General features: G+C 39.1%; 1 protein-coding gene across 3 annotated transcripts in view; it reads right to left on the minus strand.

The window, feature by feature from the left end:
• The window catches only part of arap2 (ArfGAP with RhoGAP domain, ankyrin repeat and PH domain 2), a 232,484-nt gene that overhangs the window by 55,332 nt on the left and 157,034 nt on the right, over window positions 1-20,118 (minus strand). For all 3 annotated transcript variants that reach the window (XM_041778717.1, XM_041778719.1, XM_041778718.1), the window contains exons 16-18: window positions 14,400-14,544; window positions 2,564-2,666; window positions 1,862-2,060 (exon numbers count right to left, since the gene is read on the minus strand). In XM_041778717.1, the coding sequence (XP_041634651.1) occupies window positions 1,862-2,060; window positions 2,564-2,666; window positions 14,400-14,544 (447 nt within the window). The remainder of the gene's footprint in view (window positions 1-1,861; window positions 2,061-2,563; window positions 2,667-14,399; window positions 14,545-20,118) is intronic.

Consider the following 20,118-nt stretch of genomic DNA (forward strand, 5'->3'; position numbering starts at 1 on the left):
ACATTTGTTGTACTACTCACTACCAGTAGCAGCTACAGTGAGTCTGACAGTTTCTGGTAAGAAACTTCAGAGTGTTTTCTTTCTAAAGACACCTTGTTTGTGCTTGTACTCCAAATGGTTCGAAAGCTTTCAATTTAATATGTTTGGGGTTTTTGACTAATTTCACTCAAATTCTAAGGGACTAAATACAGTATTTTTTTTTTTGGAGACACTTTAAAAGTTTATAAACCACTGACCTGAGCATACTAAATCTTTCTGTCTTACCCTGCATCAGTGACTGGTTTTGTTACAATTTAGAGCAGTGATTCCCAACCTGGGGTCTGGGGAAACCAAGGGGGGGGGGGGGGGGGCAAAGATTTCGTGGGGGCGTAGGACTCTATCCACTCTCTCTGTCTACTTCAAAATAAGATGTACATATACATTTTTTAAAAGCATGGTTAGAAACAAAATGTATTAGAGCAAAACTAAAAGATCAAATATGAATTAAATTTTTGGTGCAAAATAGTAAAAAAAAAAAAATAAATAAATACATATAATTAAGATTATAAAGTTGGATATTTACAAGGAACCAAACTTGGAATCTAAGAGTTTGAAAATCAGAAATTATCAAAAAAAAAAGAAAATTAAATTTCCATGGATAAAAATTCTTAAATTTTGACACTCAAAACCCAAAAATTTCAAGGTTTTAAATTTAAAAATATACAACAGTGTAAGGTAAAAAATTTACAAGAAACGTATACATCCACCTTTTTTAAATTAAAAAAAAAAAATGTATTTTTTTCCCTGCTATTTTAAACTTGTGAATTTTTAGTTTTTTCTGGAAAATGAACAGATCCTTTTTATCATTCCTTTTTTTTTTTATCAGAGTGACCCTAATACACCGTCATAAAACTTATAGTTACGTTGATGTTTTGTCAGGAATATGTGTATTAAAACTGATGTTTCATTTTTCCAAGTGGGTCATTGGGGGGCTTACCTTTTCTTAGATATGAGTGGGGGGGCCCCTGAGGAAAAAAGGTTTGGAACCACTGATTTAGAGGATAAATCCTGTTTTGCCATTCCATTTTCAATATAGTGAAGATACTAATTGGTCTTTAATGAGCACAGAGATGCATTAAAAGCTCTTATTTTCATGTGATCAAGTGTGCACACAAAAATGAAACATTAAAATGAAATAAATGGGCACTTTAACACCACAGGCCAGTATGCTTTCCCATGAACATTTATCAAAAGGCCCTAAAAGGTCATGAGAAACTTTTTCCTTCCTGACTTTCTGATAGTTTGTCTATGTATGCTGAAGAAAACTGATTCAAGGTGAGCGAAGAACAGCAGCGTGCTTCTGCATGCTCGTTGCAGAGAGTCACAGACTTGAATCAGAATCTTGCGTCAAGCAGCCGAGAATAACTGCTGTCACGAAATGTCACAGCCGAGAGAAATGACGCAAACAGGCAAAGAGGGGCATTTTTTAACTGCTTTCAAGAGGCTGACAGGAGAGTGCAGTATTGTGTGTGTGTGATCAAAAGCAGTAAAAATTAACAGCAGGTTTCACAAATGTGGGATTTGCTTTCAAGTGTTTCTTTCTGCTCGTGCTGAGAATAGGACTACATTCAACCATACAGCACATTCGCTCCTGCCTGATGTTTAACTTTCCTTAGCTTTTATGGCCAAATGTGCACTATTGAGCTGTTGCAGACTCTGTTGATAGCACTGACCTTTAAAGGAGAAGAGAAAAAGGAAAGGTGCATTTTCATTAGCACATTCACTTTTTGGATTTTAGAGAGGACTTACCTCTTATTTAACTCTGCCACCGTATTATCAGGTGAAAAAAGGAAGTGAAAAAGCAAAGAAGCAGCATGCTTACTGAGCTCCTGCAGCTGTTTGAGCTGAAGGACTTCCTCCTCCTCGTCCTCGTCTCCTGAGCTGAAGTGCAGCGTTGAACCTTCCAGCATAAACCAGCCCGTCCTCCAGTGGTACAGGTCGTGGCCCTCTTTGTACTGCAGCCTGCCAATCAGCTCGCTGTCTCTCTGCACCAGCCCCTCGACTTTACACGGGACGAAACACTGCGAGTCACAGAGGATTTTTCGCATTGAACAGTGTGAAACTCTTTTCCTTTAACCGCACAACACAACAGGTGCAGCCTTCTTCATGTAAGGATAAACCTTTTCGGAGAACATATTCCTCCCTCCTGCGAGGCTCCGTCTGGCCATTGTTCTGCGATTCAAATTGAAACACGGAGGAGTGGAAGGCCTATGATACAGATGGAGAGGCATATGGACTAATGCAGCTATACCTCCCACTATCTAGGAAAGAGTATGCTGGGATTAAGGAGATAAAAGACAGAAGAGGGGACGTTTTGCTTTTGGGTGTTATTACAGGATCCGGTCGACATGTGGAGGAAAAGACCACTTGTCTTATAAAAGAGGCAACATGGGGCTCACTGGGAGCAATATGAATGCTGGAAAGTAAAGTTAATGTGTAAGTTTCTAACTTTTAAGCAAAAAAACTTAGAGAACTGATCAAAAAAATCTGTCTTTAAATGTGTACTGTATGCAGGAAGTGTCACCTTTGTTAGCGCTTGGATCCAGTCATGCTGCGTCTCCTGCGTCTCTGCTCCCACAATCATCACTCGCTCCGTCTGCAGGTACAGCTCCACTGTAAACACGGTGCTGCCAAAAACACAAGATTCAGTGTTATAGAGATGTGATGAAGCCCACATGCACAGTCGCATGCAGAAATGAGGCAAAGAAACACCATAATTTGAGTGTATTTTTACACGTACTAATAAAAGTATACTTAAATGGGGCTGCAGTGCTAAATGACAGATTAAGCCAAATCCAGCTGTTTTTAGAGAAAGCTGTGAGATTATAATCAGCTCATAAATGCACACAGAATAATTGCATCATGTATATAATTTATAATGATGCTTTCTGGCTTAATGCTTAGTATAAATGAGTTTATTTCATGCATAATTCTTCAGCTGTTGCTTGATTATGAGTAGCATAGTAAAACTGAACACGCAATATTATACAACAAAATGTGTCCAAACAAAAATCACTAAATTATCACTAAAAATCAGTCTGAAAAAGGATTTACAATACAGAAATGTTGACCTTCTGGAAAACTGTGTTCATACAGTGTGCTCTTTTTGCATGATTTGCTGCATCAATGTGGCATGGCATGAAGGCGAGCAGTCTGTGGCACTGCTGAGGTGTTATGAAGCCCAGGTTGCTTTTATAGCAGCCTTCAGCCCGTTATTGATGAGTCTGTTTTCTTTCATCTTCCTCTTTACAATACCCCAGCAAAACCTATTTCTGGTATTTTTAGCTTCACTGTATGTAGGTGCCAAGTCCTGCTGGACAAGAAAGTATCTCCATAAAGCTTCTCAGCAGATAGATGGCTGACAGCGTTGATTCTAGACTTGATAAAGCACTGTGGACAGCAGATGACATGGTACATTTTGATAAAGCACATAACAAAGTCCTTTCTAGTGACATCACTTTTTGTGTTGACACCACCCTTGTATCCTTACGCCTTTTATTGCATAAAGTAGTGCAATGACATTATATTAGGCCAGTGGTTTTCAACCTTTTTCGACCAAGGTAAAAAAAGGCAAAAAAGGTTCAGCCGAAATCTCAAGGCGCACCATTTTCATATTGATACAAAATAAACTCTTTGAATAATGGTTTAGTCAAGGCGCCCAATAAGGGTGGATAAAGGGGAGAGCTTTCTGAGTGCCAGCCAACTGGGGATCATGGAGGGCAGCAAAACCATGGTCTATGGTTAAAGGGGACATATAATGCAAAAATCCCTTTTTCAGGCTTTTCTAGCAAAAATACAATATGTATTCCTGGCCTGTCCACAATCCCCTCAAGTACCAGAAAATCCATTCCCTCACCCCTCTCTTTCTCCACCTTTCAGAAATGTGTGCTGAAACAAGCCGTTCTCAGATTTCCGCCTCATGATGTCATGTGGGGAGTAAGCACCGCCCCCAGGCTCGGTTGGCCCTCCCCGCTTGGAAGGAAGTTCAGCTGCCAGCTGAGAGGAGGATAAGGACAGCCACATCCATTAAGTCACATCCATTTCCTGAGAGGGGCGGAGTAAGGGGCGGAGTCAGACAGCTCAACAGCTGTCAGCTGTTGAGCTGTTGAGCAGTACAAATTCCCAAGGCACACACACACTTGCCTCAGGCCATTTGAGCACCACTGTATTAGACTAATGTGGGAATATGTAAAGTTTAGCATTGTTTTTTTGATGCAGTTATGTCACAGAGGATCTCAGGTGTTGAGTAATGCAAAAGTAATCTAATTAGTAGTGTAGCTACTTATTTTTTGTTGTAACTGTACAATGTGACACATTAATTCTTTTAGAAAGTAACTAGCAATGTGAAAGGGATTACTTTTTTGAGTAACTACCTAAACACTGGTAATCAGCTGATAAAAACACTACAAATACAGGCTGATAAATGTATTATCTTGAACACATTTTATTAAACTTTTTAATACCAAATAAACATTTACAGCTCCTTAGTGCACAGCAGACTGTAAAATACTAAAAGATTCATATTTCTCGTGCCCTGATCATGTTGGGATAAAGCTGTCAATCATTCTAATAGAGCTGTGCAGCAGTTGTCATGTTTTAGAGTTTAAACAAAGCGATATTGCCACCAAGGTGGCATGTATGTGCTTTTAAAGAGTGCATGTCTGTCAGAGAGGAACATTCAGCCTCCTGGGTTCATAGAGACACTACATGTATAATCCTTTATAGATGCACTCACACTCCACACACTAGCTAGTGAAAGCTCTGCTGTCGGAAGCAAAAAGGCAGCTATTAATCTTTGTTGCTCTTTCTCCCCTTTGTCGTCTCTCCTCTCTCTCTCTCTATCTCCCCCTCTTTGTCTCTCGCTCGGCGCAGGTACAGAGGTGAGAGTATCACTTACTTAATGATTCCAACACACTGCCAATTTCAGCAAGGGAGCCTCTAAATGCTACACCGATGGGTGTTTAAGGTGGCGTGTCACGGGAGGGGGAGGCGGGGTCACAGCAGCTCTGAGTCGCTCTCCTCTCACGCGTGTCGAGGGAACAGGCGAGACATGGGTGTTTGTGTGCCCTACGGTGACCCCCCCCCCCTCGCTCACTCCTTTCTCTCTTCTAGGCAGGTGTACAGATGCTTGTTAGAGGGGGTCCCAGAGGGAGAGGGAGGGGGGTGAAGGGAGTGTGGTGATACGGCGGGCAAATGGTAGCGTGAAGAAAGGATGGAGGGAGTACAGAGAGGTAGAAGAGATGAACACTGCATTATGGGAGTCCCAAAGGGAGGGAGTGGCTGGGGAGAGAGGGGAGTGTGAGCAGGAAATTTAAAAAGGAAAGGTGCTAGCATCATGACACAAGACTCATCTGAACATATCTTCAAATTAAAATTGGGTCTCAGGTATCCGACACAATCGGCCATTTCTTTGAATATTTGTTTTTCTCCTGCTCTGGTTTCTCTTACTTCACACTTCCTCCCTCCACACAGACTGATCACATCTGGTCGTACACCTTTAAGATAAGAAATCTAAGAACATGAAAACTATTTTTGTATATCTTGTCATAAAGCAAATGCACACAAGAAGCCCAAATGTAAAGAAAGACCAAGTTAGCACAGGCACTCATGAACGAGCCTAGCTAGTTATGCTAAAATTGTCATTACATGCGTTGTAAGAGTTCTCCCTCAAACATTTGCGTCTGACTGAAGCAGCAGATTAAAATTTAATTTTGATCAAGAAATGTCGAATAATTTCTTTTACATGTCACAACAGTTGTATTCTTGCTCTGTAATGGGGACTTACAGTCGTTTCTCAACTGTGCATATAAATTGTAGTCAAGGGATAACTACAGGTACATTTAAAAAAATAGAATTTCATGAAGAAGTTTTTTGTATGATTTACTTCAAAAAGTTCCATATCTAATTTTAATCTTGATGATTATGGTATGATTACAGTACCTTGTCAGTTATTTCTCTCACTCTGGCTCATTCCACACAACTACATTAATAGGAAAGACTGCTGACTTGACAAAATGTCCAGAGGACAATCATTGACACCCTTCACAAGGAGGGTAAGCCACAGAAGGTCACTGCAAAAAGGGCAGGCTTTTCTCAGGGCTGTATCAAAGACAATTCATGGAAAGTTGACTAAAAGGGAAAAGTGTAGTAAGAAAAGGTGCAAAAGCAACAGGGATGACTGCAGGGTCACTGCAGGGTTGACTGCCAAACAAAGAGGATTCAAGAACTTAAACGGGCCTTACAAGGAGAGGACCGAGGCTGGAGTAAGTGGATTAAGAGCCACCACAGACATACAGGTCCAGGAAATAGGCTACATGTGTGGTGTTCAAAGTGTCAAGCCAATCTTGAACCACAAATGTCGTAATCCAATCAGCAAGGCTAAGGAGAAAAAGAAGTGGACCGCTGCTCAGATGAAAGTAAAAAAAGTGTTTCTTGGAACTCAAGGTCCCGGAGTCTGGAGTAAGATCGGAGAGGCACCAAATCCAAGACACTTAAAGTCCAAATGTTAAATGTTAAGTTTCCACAGTCAGTGATGGTTTGGGGTGCCATGTCATCAGGAACGGAGAGGGACTCATTTTCAGCCCTGGAGTCTCATGGCTCAGACCAGCTCACTTCAGCTCACAACCTTCCACCAAAGTTATTCAATTGCAGATTAAGTGTATTAATTATTCATAATTTTTAAAAAAGCATTAAAGGCTATTTTGAGCATTCAGGTCACAATTGTCTGAAACCAGTTTGACCATGTGTAATTGTTCACACTGCAGGACACTGTGTTACTGACAGCCACTCAATTTCTAAGTACAGGTTGTACAAGTCTTTTGTTGTTTTAAAAGACTTCCCTTCATAAAAACTTTTTTTTCCCAATCACTTGTTAGTCAAGTTAGTTACATATGTCAACGCTGTACTCTTTTTTTTACCCATTAACACTGGCTGACTCCTACCTTTCCATTCCTATGGCTTGCTGTAATTAGTGGTGAAGGCTCTTCTTTTCAGGGGCAAAATGGTGGAGCTGCTGAAGAGGTTATGTTTAACACAGCTTCTTGCTTAGAGTGTACTTGTGTTTTGTACTTGTACATTGTTGTAAAGCCTATAAGATCATACAACTCATTAATTTGATTCATAAACTTGGACGGTGGTTTGCACAGTTTATGCTGTTATGTGTTAAACACCTGGTTCTGCTAGCTCACCTGTGTCATCCGTCTCCACCTGGCACGTTTACATCGAGCTGTGAGCTCGTGATAACAAAATAAATGTGCATATTTGGCTGCGTGAGCTTCTAATGCTCTCTGTTTTTTGGTTGAATTTATTCGTCAGCTCCCCTCTAGTTATTATTCAACTTGCTCTCTTGATTATCACTTTGACTGTCTTGGGTCAGAAGGATTAACCACTGACCTGGTAAACGTGGAACCAATGTGATGGTTTTGTTTCCAGTCAGATGGACACAGACGGTCTGCTCTGCTCGACCAACCGCAAGGGGAGAGAGCAAGAGTATTTCGTGAGGGGAAACACAAGTCGAATAATAAGTGCTCCTGCCTGTGTCCATCCGAGCTAGTGAAGCCTGTTTAATGCCGCTGTACAACAACTCTACAGGCCCTGAACTCTCCCGGTTCTCCAGATCAGCCACTCCAGGCCTGCATGTCATCTCTTGCTGTTAGTCCACTGTGCTTTATCAAGTCCAAAGTCAACTGTCCAGGGGCACTTCATGCTTCCAGCTTCTGAGAATTTTTATGGAAATGCTGATTTCCATTTCCAGCAGGACTTGGCACCTACCTACGGTGGAGCCAAAACTACCAGAAACTGGTCTGGTGACCACGGTGTCACTATGTTTGATCAGCCAGCCAGCTGGTCTGACCAAAACACCATTGAGAATCTCTGGGGAGAATTGTAATAACATGATACATTGCAGTTACCATATGGCCATCAGTCATAATTTATAAGACTGATATAAATTATAGGCCATATCACCTATCCACTGTTGCAACACTGATGATATTCAAAATTGTCTAAGGGTCCATTTGTGTCTTGAAAGATTCAAACATTGATCTAAGCTTTTAATTTTGATTTTCGTCACAAAGGCAAGCTCATGCTTATTTGAGGACCGTAGTAAAAAGTTCTTTCTGTTTTTGAGTGAAGTTTGACAGAGCTTACAAGTGCTTCTCCTTGCGGAGGAGCCTGCTGCACAGGATTCCCCTGTACTTTCAACATGCAAAGAGTTATCTATATGTATTTCTGTAGCCTTTTATTTTCTCCTTAAGGCTTTTGTGTGCTCTGAGAAAGACTTAATTCCCCAGCACTCACATATATATAACCCATCTCGCTTGCAAACTTGGCGACTAAGCCCTTCTGAAAGTCTTTAAAAACTCTCTTTTTTGGTCTGTGTGTGTAAGGGAAGATGTGTGAAAAGAGAGTGAACTGGTGAAGAAGCAAGCGGGAAAAAAAAGTTTAAAGTAGAAAAACAGGAAAAGAGCAGAAAGGTTTGTTTCCAAGGTTTTTAGCTGAACTTGAAGGTCAGAGCCGACTTAGAAATGTTCTTGTCGAAACAGGCAGATGAGTCAAAAAAGTCCCTGGAAAATGACGACTTATCACCAGCCAACATACTTCCTTTTGCTTTAATTCCTTTAGAGCGGGGTCTGTAATATTCATACTGCTTTAGCAGACGTATGTGTCGGGGGCCGGGCTGTAATTCGTGGTGTCCTCTTCCACGGTGAAATTGCCCAAAAGTCGTGTTTAATGGAAGCGACACCTACGTCCTCCTGCAGCGTGGCGATAGGCTGCGGATAGAAGGGTGTCATCTGCATATGCGTTAATATTCATGAGGCAGACAGTCAAGAGGTGAGGCATCCCTACTCAGTTGATGCGCAGGCATGCTGGGAAATGCTGGAAGTTGCAGGAGTGTTTAATCTAGTGAAACATGCAGTCATTATGAGTGCTGGCAACAGAGAAATAATAGTCTTTCTGGGGGCGAAGCCATGACCCGTAACTTGGATGTATGTGCTAATCTAAAAATGGCGCATGTCATTTTTTGTTGAGGAGTCTGTTCACACTCATTATTATTGATGCTAAATGTCAGGGCGGTTTGCATGTGTCCACTACATAAAAAGGTTGGAGTTTTAGCCATCCAGATGTGTTTCTAATGGCTGTATAGATAACATTCACAAATAAAAGCATGGTTCCCTCTTCATAACATCTGCTGCTGTCATTAAGGGCCTGGCTTATGCTTTAATCATAAGCCATTATCAGACACACATACTTTCAAAATTGAACACACATACAGCACAACCCAAAGGGAGCGCTGAAAGTGTGAGCAAGAAAGGATTGAGACATCTGTTGTTCTTTCTTTCCAGAAGAAATAAAGAAAAGTTTGTTGTCAGAGCAAGTTTTTATTTTTCTTAAACTGAATTATAATCATCTGAGAGAACTGCTGAGGGAAATGATGGAGGGAGGGCAGTTAAAGCTACACTGTTTGCCTGCATCTCCGCCAAAGTAAACAGGAAATATAGCGCTCGTAAAGCCCTGATGGGTCCTGTTAAATTGAATAATGCTCAAGCTAAGATTATGCTAATGAGACATGTGTAGAGGGAGAGAAAGTACGCAGATGCCCGTGTTTACACATGTGTTTCTCTAATATGTCTCTGCATATAACTTGTGCAATAAATTGTCATAAGGCGAATAAAGAAAATAAATCATTTATAAAGGTGCTGGGGTGTTTATGGTGTGTGAATCTTTAAAAGAGACAGAGTGATCATAAATTATGGTTTATAGGATGGGATGCAAATTAGGGAATCCAAATGGGTTGGACTGTAAATGTATGCATTCTTTAGAGGGGCGGGTTGAAGCTAATTTAAATACCGAGGTTAATGTAAGCTTTAAAACCTTTGGATAATATGAACAAGGTTTCACACATGGTAATTTGATTAATATATATGGCATTTCACGGAAATATTAGGTATTAAAACCATAGTCAGTCCAATTTTGGTGTTTGTTTTAATCATTCCAGTAATCATCTTTTATTAAGGGGAGGCAAACTTGGGAAACTAAAGAATTAAAGTCCCTGTAAAGCTAAATCAAGAATTAATCCCTAAACACACCTGATAAATTGGAATGAAGACTGATTAAAGAAGTGGACTCAGGCTGTCCTCTCTCTCCCTTACACCAATGATTACCAAGTATTATAGTTAACTAAAACAATAAAATAACTCAAACCAAAATGTTAAAATCATTGAAAAAAAAATCAAAATGAGGCTGAAATCAGAGACCAAATATCCTTCGTTTTAGGGGTCATCCAAATGGAGATGAATTTAGGAGTATCCGCAAAAGTGTTTAATTGTATCGGTGTTTCATCCGCACAGAACCAACGCTTTGGGAGCCTGAAAATGCTTCTTTTGAAACCAGGTCTTATGCCACATGTTCTTAGATCCATTGTGGAGTGCAACCAGAAAGGCAGCTGGGAGGAAGTTTGGGACAAGAATAAAGTTTTGGGTGCGCTTACCTTCACAATCATCTTCTCTGTTTCTGGTGCATTTCCATGCAGCGTTACAGTGCCACTTACTGTGTTCACGCAGAAATTTCTTGAAACAATCCCATGTTTGCAGAAAACTTTTCCAAAACAAAACCGAAATAGATCGTTTTCTACCCCGTGTGGACAAGGCCTTTGTCTTTGGCATGAGAAAAGTGTCCTTGGCATGGGGATTTACATTTTGGATGAGCCTTTTTTTTTATTTCAGAAGTTATAAACTGGTTCTTTTCTCAGCAATATTCTTCAATTTCTTATAAGAATTTGGGAGCATCTTGGACACTAGCTTATGGACTTATGTGGGAGAGGTTTAAGTTTGTCTGCAACATGAATGAAAAGCAGGTAATTACATGTTCTGTGACACATTCCAGAAATCGTATCTAGTTTGACCTCAAGCATCGTAGTAAGTATGTCGGCCCATTCAATCCTTTCCCTGGCATCCTAAGCCTGAGGAGTGTAAAACAGCCTGATGAAAAAGGTCAAGGCTTCACACAATGACAGTCTTAGGTCTTTAGTTGTATTTAATAGGCTTTAAAGCCTCCTGCATTTTTTTCATCTCTACAGTTTTACCAAACGTCCTGTGTACAACCCGATCTGATTGGCTAGATGTCACGAGTACAGGGCAATCAACACTAAAGCCTGGGTGCCACTGACACAGTTAGCTGTGTCATTTCTTATACAGATGGACCTTGAATTTAAGTGTTAATTTTTCATAATTTTGTTGTTCATGCAATGTTAACTCATGAAGTACTAATAATCAGTATCAGCCCTGAGACTAGAGATTGGTGGACCCTAAGATTAAACTATCAAATTTAAATAAATAAAATAAGGGGGGAAGAGTAGTATATTCAATTTTTTTTTTTTTTTTAATTCATGTGATGTTTACTTTTTTGGTGCTTTTGGGTCTTGCTCTGGGAAAATATCTCATATTGCTCAAAAAATTTTGAATTTTGAAATTTTTGAAACTGATTTTAAAGCAAAATGTGAAAATGAAACTAAATAAAAAACTACTGAAATTACAAAACAGTTTAACTTTGGCAGTTACTTCCTGCTCTCTGCTAGCATTGGGATGCTAAAGTTCAAAAAATGTCTGTCGTTCTATTTCCGGCTAATTATCAACAATAAAAGTCAATATTTTATTTTGAAAAGTAACCACAGGAAATAGAGTGTATTCATCCACAACTTAAAGACACAAAAGTTTGATTTTCTGCACTGAAATATCTATTGATTCATAAAGTGACCATTCCTGTTTCATATTTTTTTTTACAAGATCTCAAATACTTTGTAAAAATTTCATAGACAGAGAAATGATTATTTTTTATCATTGTAACGGGAGATGTCTTTTTATTGAGGCTGCCATAGGTTGTGATTTCAATCGTCCAAACTCACCTCTGTATTATGGAAACCCCACACACTCAGCATTTTCAGCAAGTGTAGACCTACAGTTGCACCTAAACGGCCTTTTTCTCAATACTACTTGTTGAATTGAGGCCTCTGTTCAATGAAAATGAATGTTTTCATACACAAATTTCTCTTAATGAGGGAAAAATGCACTGAGAAAGGCACTTCCTGGTAGGGACAGACAATATTATCTGCCTGATATCAGTATTAGCAGATATTAGCTCAAAAAGGCAAATATAGTTTTCGGCAGATATCAAAATTTCTTTCCTAAAATTTGATCATTTGACTGTGAAAATCAGCATATATTGACTGTACAGTCCGGCCACACATACTGATAAATTAGTGAAATTTTAGGCTGTCTACTGTTTAATGCTTCCAATAGATTACAAACAATACAGTTTTGGTCAGCACATCAAGTAAATTGTGTTAATTTTAGACTTGTGTTTGAACTAATGTGGTGATAAAATTGTTTTTTAATTAAACGTACATGTAAGCATAATGGCTGCCAAGCATCACCTTGTCTGTTTGGCACATTGGCTGTGCATATCCTTTAAAAATTCATGTGACAGTGATGCTAAATGCACTTGGTCTGTAGGGGAAGTGTAGAGGCAGAGGGGATGTGGTATCAATGCAACATTGGAGAAAACAATGGCTGAATTTTCAAAGACAAGCTGATAGACCGGCCAAAACTGCATAATGTGTCTTTGACACTGCCCAGTTAATAACATGCCTGTCAAACTAGTTCTGTTTTAGAAATTGATGTTAAAACCTGTAAAAAAACACTATTTTCAGTTCAGTAAATGACTCTGTGAACTGGTGACAATCTGCCAAGTGAGTCTGTAGCTTCATTTGTAAGTCTTTTTAACAGAAGGACATATTTTGACATTATAATGAAACACTAAACCAGGGCTGTCCAATTTGGGGCTCGCGGGCTGACTTTGGCCCTCAAGCAATTATTTTTGGCCCGCTGCCCATGTTCGAATGTTTTTTTTTTTTATTATTATTGTTATTATTATTATTTTCGCACTGCCAGCAGTCTAAATATTTCTTTCAATACTTATTTATTGTTGCACTTTCTCTCCTGACCACACATTTACATTGTGTTACATTGGGGGTAGGGTGGTGCTGTTGAGCTCCCATCAGCTCAGATCTGGAAGCCCATGACCAGAGAGTGAGTCAGTGAGAAGATGATGGGGTCAAGCTGGGGTCATGGCAGAGATGGAGGGTGTGAGGCAGTGGCACACTGGTAAGAGAACGTTTAAAAATAGTTGGGAACATGAGAATTTTTCTACTAAAACTGATTTCAAGGCAGTATGCCCAATTAGTATTTGTGCCATATGGATGTTCAGTAATTTCATGCTGTGAAACACAATAAAGAATAGTGTTATTCATTTTCAAAATTACTTTGTATGAGTTATTATTTTGCACAATTATGCTATAGGCATATTTAATTTCATGCACTGCAACATGAATGTTTAGTTTTGGCCCGCGATCCTCCACCCCGATTCAACTTTGGCCCTTCACTGAAAAGAATTTGGGCACCCCTGCACTAAACAAAGAGGCATTTGTGAGGACTCTCATTTTTCACCAGCTTTTGAAATAACAATATCTAAGAAATCAAATGGCTGAAGTTATCACTCACTTGTTAAATCAAAATACTGGGATCATTTCAACCTTGAGAGAGGGGAAAATTAATGTAACTGTGTACAGACAGAAGCATCCCCACAGCATGACGTTGCCACCACAGTGCTTCCCAGAAGGGGTGGTGTGTTTGTGGTCATGTGAAGTGTTTGTTGTCTGCCAAACATGTGTCTTGTCTGATGGAAAAAAAGATTTAATCTGAGTTTACTTCAACAGTAGCTTTCTCTTTGCCAATCTCCCATAAAGCTTTGACTGGTGAGGAATCTGGTCTCCTTCTTGCATCGTCGCTCAGTTTGTGAGGACCGCCTGATCTAGGCAGATTTACAGATCTGCAATATTCCTTCCATTTCTTGATGATGGATTTAACTAAACTCCAGGGGATGTTCAGTGCCCTGGTATTTTTTTGTACACTTAAACATTATTTTTTTTTTTTGTCAAAACAGCATATAATATTGACCATTGATTGATTTGTAAAATCAACAAAAGGGTAAAACATCCAAGGGGTGATTTGGCAATGTCTAACAGCAAGCATTTCTCCAGCCTTATGTTTTCTTACCTTAAGACAAGTCTACTAGTATAAATCTAAATATCTGTTTAACTGACAGTAAAGTTAGTCACTTGGGACATCCCTACCCTTCAGTATATGGGATAAAATACTAGAAAATAAACTGCTTGAAATCAAAGACTCCAATCTCCAACAGCTTCTAAGAACTGTCCCAAACATTTTTTAAAAGTTCAACTGTTTAAGGTTGTCCTATCAAGCAGTAACAGATTTTGAATTTTGTAAGCAAGTGTGTGCTCATACCCGGCTCCAGTCATTGTCTCTGTGTTGCTGACAGCCAAGCTAACCACCTCTGTGACATCCACCCTGCCTATGGCAGTTGCGCTCCTCTCACTCTCGTAGTAACTCAGGAAGCCACCCTCCAACGTGCACCAACGACGGGTCATGTCTGAAATACACAATCGCATATGAATTAAATATCAGTCTAGTATAAACAAAAAATGAGCCACTTTTCAGTGTTTTCAGGATGATATGAACAGATTTAGTTTGGACAAGGTAAAGCCCTAATGATGAACTGACATTTAAAAAAAAAGTTCACTTTGTTAAACATGAAAATGAAACGACTTTAATTTTTCTTTATTTCTTATTTTAAAAGATCAGTAAACCTATCTGATACAAACAAATGACAAACAGCCCCCTTCATATGCATTCAAAACCATCCATTATGTTATGTTTCATTATGGGATTATTCTGTAGAGTCATGCATTTGCATACTGATAAAATTTAACTAATTGGCCATTGTTTGTAGGTTCAGAAAAAAAGGGATTAATTAAAGCCTGCAATGTAAGTGATTGGTTTGTGAACAATTAGCACCACTCTAAGCCTTTTTAACTCAGCTAATGACTCTCTACAAACTGAGTCTGCAACACCAAGAAATCGTTTAAATGTTGGGAGATAAGACGCTGTGCATTTAGCTTTTGCACATGGATGGATGCATGATGATGTGATTGCGTCATAGAAGTTCGCTCATATTCTTCTGAAGTGTGCAGTTAACACAAACACTAATTGTTTCAATCCATGGCTAAACCACTCAAGGAGACTACAAGGAGAACTCATCACCTGAAGGCTGGGTTTTCAAGCTAACTCTCTCTTCAAGAAAAAAACAGAAAAACACAGGCTATAAAGTAACTGGAGAAAGCACAAGACATAAACAGCTTGCAAAGTGCAGTCTCCATGTCCAAATACACAAAAGAAGCACTGGCATACACATCTTCACATGGCTGCTTCTCTCCTCAGGGTTACATCACAGATAGGATGCTTAAGCACTGCTGCTTTATTAGAAAGTCTGATGCAGATTCATGACTCTACCGCCTTCTGATTGATCGGAAACTTGAACCACAATGACAAATGAAGAACTCGGGGGACACCAAGCAATATTTGTTGTAGATTTATTAGATATTAACTGATCCTGCAGCCAATTTGTCATTATCTACATATTCAACTGTGATGTTAATATTCATCTAATCCAAGTTTAACTTAACATTAGCTAAGGATTTTAGAAAATCTTATTTTATAACTGTATTTAACTTCATACAGTACTGCAAGCCTTCTACCAATTTCTAGCTAACTTTCCTATAAGCTACAAAAAGAACAGTTTTGCACAAGCTCTGTCAGGTTGCATGGGGATCGGGCATGAACAACCCTTTTCAAGTTCAGCCAGAAATTCTCTATTGGATTGAGGTCTGGGCTTTGACTCGGCCACTCCAGAACATTCACCTTGTTGTCTTTAAACCACTTCTGTGTAGCTTTCGCTGTATGCGCTGTATATTTTTCCACATTCATTTTGCCATCTAAGAACTATCCAGGGTTGGCTGCTGAGAAGCATCCCCACATCATGATGCTTCCACCACCGTGCCTTATAGTATGGTGATGTGCACTGTTTGGTGTCAACCAAAGATGCATCTTGTCAGATGGCCAAAAATAGCACCATTTTTATCTCATCAGACCAAAGAAATTGAGCCACTGAGCCTCCCACATGCCTTCTGGCAAACTCCAGTCAACATTTACTATGGGTTTTTTCAACAGCTTTTTCCTCTTTGCACATCTCCCATAAAACTTTGATTGCTAAAGAACCTGGGAAACAACTGTATGCAGAGTGTCTGCCGTATCAGCTGTTGAAGCTTGTAACTCCTAGTCATAGGTGTCTTGGTTGCCTCTCTCACTTTTCTCCTTCTTGCACGGTCACTCAGTTTGTGAAGACGGTCTGATCTAGGCAGATCTACACATGTTCTATATCTGAGTTGCTAGGAGTGTTCTTTGATCTTCATGGTGTAATGGAAGCCAGGAATACTGATTAACCAATCACTTGAGACACATTCCCCATTTTATTAATTGTGAGACGACTAGCACCAATTGGCTATCTATCTATCTATCTATCTATCTATCTATCTATCTATCTATCTATCTGTCTATCTGTCTATCTATCTATCTATCTATCTTAAATAACTGTAACATTACTTTACATTAGCATCAATCAAATCAATCTTGAACTACAAATTCAAGGAAATCCTATTGTACCAGCAGATCAATGGTACTGTCAGAATGCAACCACTTCCTCAGTAAAGCTACCATTTGTTTTGTCTTAAGGTTTTATTCTATATATAAACTATACTGCACATACAAATTAGCATTCTAAATTCTAGCTAACTAGACCATTTTAAATAAATTTCAATCAATCGCTATTGTTAAGTATAACATTAGTGTTGGCAGTCAATTCAAAGAAGGTATAATGAGGCTGTTATATATCATTTAATCTTAAAATATGGCACAAGTTTTAATCTCCATTTTTTTTATGATTACATCAGTTCAACCTTTTAACAGCATTTAATCTTAGTGAATATTTGTATTTATTTGAATACACTTAGCATATACTGCAGTTGTATTTCCACTTTCACAACTAGGTTTTAAACTTTCGGATTTCAATCAAATGACATATGTTAGAGACAGTCCCCTCATTTTTCTCTCCATTAAAGGACACTTAGTCTAGCATATTGTACGCTACATGTGAGGGCACACACAAACAAACTGAAGAGTTTAGACACTCCAAGAGTGGAGCAGATTTCAATCAGCAAACATGATCTCGGTGGAAAAGCAGGAAAACACACAACATTGTCTTTCATGATTGTCTGACTGTGCGATTTACATAGCCAATGAGCATGAAGTTCATGAAAACATACCTAATTTTGGATTTTCAAAGTCACCGTGCCATCTGCTTTTTTGTTCCGCAAACACACACACAAACAGCACCCCGCCAACCAACCAACCCCCCCACCCCCTGTCGCTTGCGACTCCAAAGTTTCCACTGTATTCATCTCATGAATATGCTAATTGTGTATTCCTCTGCCAACTGTGTGTGATGTTTTTGAAGGAACAGATATAGTTCCAATAAAAAAGGAAGTGTCTACAACTGGCTGTTAAAAGAAAAAGGATGTGATAAGCATAGGAAAGAAAGGAGGATGTCAGATTTGCTCTATTCACCCCTACACTGCCTCTCTGTATGGCTATTTCTGACTTTTGTCTGAAACAAAACAATTTGGACACTTTTTTTTTTTCTAATGGCTTTAAAACTGCAAAATATCTTGTTGCTTACTGTGGCATTTAAAACGTACTGTTCCTTTGACCCCACTTCACTTCAGGAGAAAAAAATTATTCCAGCAGCTGAAGAATCATCATCTCTATCGGGGACAAGCAGTGCATGCAGCAGAGTGTATTGGAGAAAGAGAGAGGGACTTAGTCTGGTATTTAAAGTCATTACCCAATCCAATCTGTCTGACAGGACTCTCTGTTGTCTTGGTGACGGAAAAGATTGTAAGGCACTTCACTTCCGTTGCAACTGTGTCTCTGGATTGTGAGCGTTTGTCAGAAAATGTCATGTCCATCATGTTCCTCAGAGAGTAGTTTGTTTTGTGCTGTGCTTTTCTGTAATTTTCCATCCCTCTGTTCCTCCTTTAATGGGCCAATAACTAAATGGTTTCATTTGTACCATCTGATATACACTGGTCCACTGAAGTGGGGCGCTGTCAGGAAACAGTCTTATTATATCTGCAGTCATGTGAATATGAAAGATCACAAGATGATTGGTTAGCTGGTTGGCCAGACTGATTATCTCTAACTTTACAGGGTAAATAAGGTACAAACTGGAACCCTTTTGGTGTCCCTCAAACAACTGGTTCTTCTGAAAGGAAAAGACTGAATAAGATTGGGTGGCAGAGATTTCAGCGGGGCGCAAGGGTCTGTCTGCTCTGAGGCTGTTAAAATTAGGGTCATTCAAAAATCATATCTAAAATCGTGATAAATCACAAGAATGTTTATTACAAAATCTTTTGGTAATAACTTGTTCTTTTTGTTTTTTTTGCTATTTTGTTTGGATTTGAATTATGAAAACAATTCAAATTTATGTGTATTTTTGACAGCAATAAGTTACTTTTTTCTTATGGGTAGTGGAGGGTCACAGCTGTTTTTTGATATGTAAAAGTTGGGGGGGGCTCAATTAGGAACCTGGTCTGGTCTTTACTGCAAAGACGTCAAGGAAATTTATACATTCATTTGACCATATTTGAATGATATGAAGCATTTAGGTTTGAGAAGTAAAACAATGTGAAAGTGAGACTTAACAAGAAGAGGGGATTCAACTGAAAAAGTACCAGGTATGGTCATTAAATAATGAGACTGTGCTTATGAGGATAAAACCACATGGTTCACAGTCACACTGAGTGTTGTAAATTAAAGATTTGGTATTCATGCACAATTGCTGTAGGTTTCCGATAAGTGACGGCTTTAGTTCATGGCTAGCTACTGATTAACATGCACATGTTTTTGCTAAGGCATCGTAAACCGATTAGCTTAAAAGTTGAGCAACGTATTAACTCAAACTTTTTTGTGAAATTCAAAAAAACAGCAGCGGGTACATTAACTGAGGTGTATGGGGTACACTGCATGTGCATGTGTTTTTGAATGGCACAAAGATTTAGTGATGGCAGAGAAGATGTCCAAGACGATGAACGCTCTGAGCACCAATGCACATCAAAAACTTCTGAAAACATTCAACAACTTTAACAAATCAGTGGAAATGACAGACGACTGAGAATGTTAGCAGAAATGGTCTTAACTGTTAAAGAGGCAAATTATGCATGGAAATTTGAACATGACAAAAGTGTGTGCCAAAGTTGTCCAAGACCTCTGACTTCTGATCAAAAGGAAAAACGCAAGCAAATTAGTGGAGACATTTTGAAACAAAATGAAGGAAACCCAATTTTTTTTAGGAGTGATTACATGTGATTAAATTCGAATCTTCCAATACAATCCTGAGAAAAAACAGCAGTCATTGCATTGGAAAACACCATCATCACGGAGGATGAAGAAAGCATGACAAAACAAGTCCAAAATCAAGGCCGTGTTGACTGTTTTCTTTGACATTAAGGGTTTCGTTTTGGAGTAGTGGGTTCCAGAAGGGTCAACAGTGAATAAAAACAATTACAAACAGGTTTTAGAAAAACTGAGAAAAAGTCAACAGAAAGAGAACGCAACTGTGGGGAAATGGTTTCATTCTGCGCTCTCGGTAAAGCTGTTTCTGGACCCAAAAATAAATCACAGTGCTTGATCACCCTCCTTATTCACCTGATCTAGCACCGTGCAACTTTTTCATTTTTTCTAAGATTAAATCTGAAGAAAACTGGTCCATCCTATGAGTTTATTTCATCTCCTAGAAAAATTAAATGTAACTTCAATTCGCCTCTCCACTGGACTCGAGTTTTATGACTCGTGTCCTCTCTTTTTAATTAGTATTTGCGGCCCATTATAAATCTTAGCTGATTGTCAGTCCTTTACATCATCCATAAACCTTTAAGAGCAGAGTGTGAGCAGCCAGTGCCTTTGCAGACATCATGGTGAGGATGTCACCTGCTGCAGGAGATAGACGGGGCCAGCCTAAAGATGACACATTTTAATGGAGCTGCTTCAAACT

The sequence above is a fragment of the Cheilinus undulatus genome, linkage group 22 (assembly GCF_018320785.1).
Source record: "Cheilinus undulatus linkage group 22, ASM1832078v1, whole genome shotgun sequence".
NCBI lineage: Eukaryota > Metazoa > Chordata > Actinopteri > Labriformes > Labridae > Cheilinus > Cheilinus undulatus.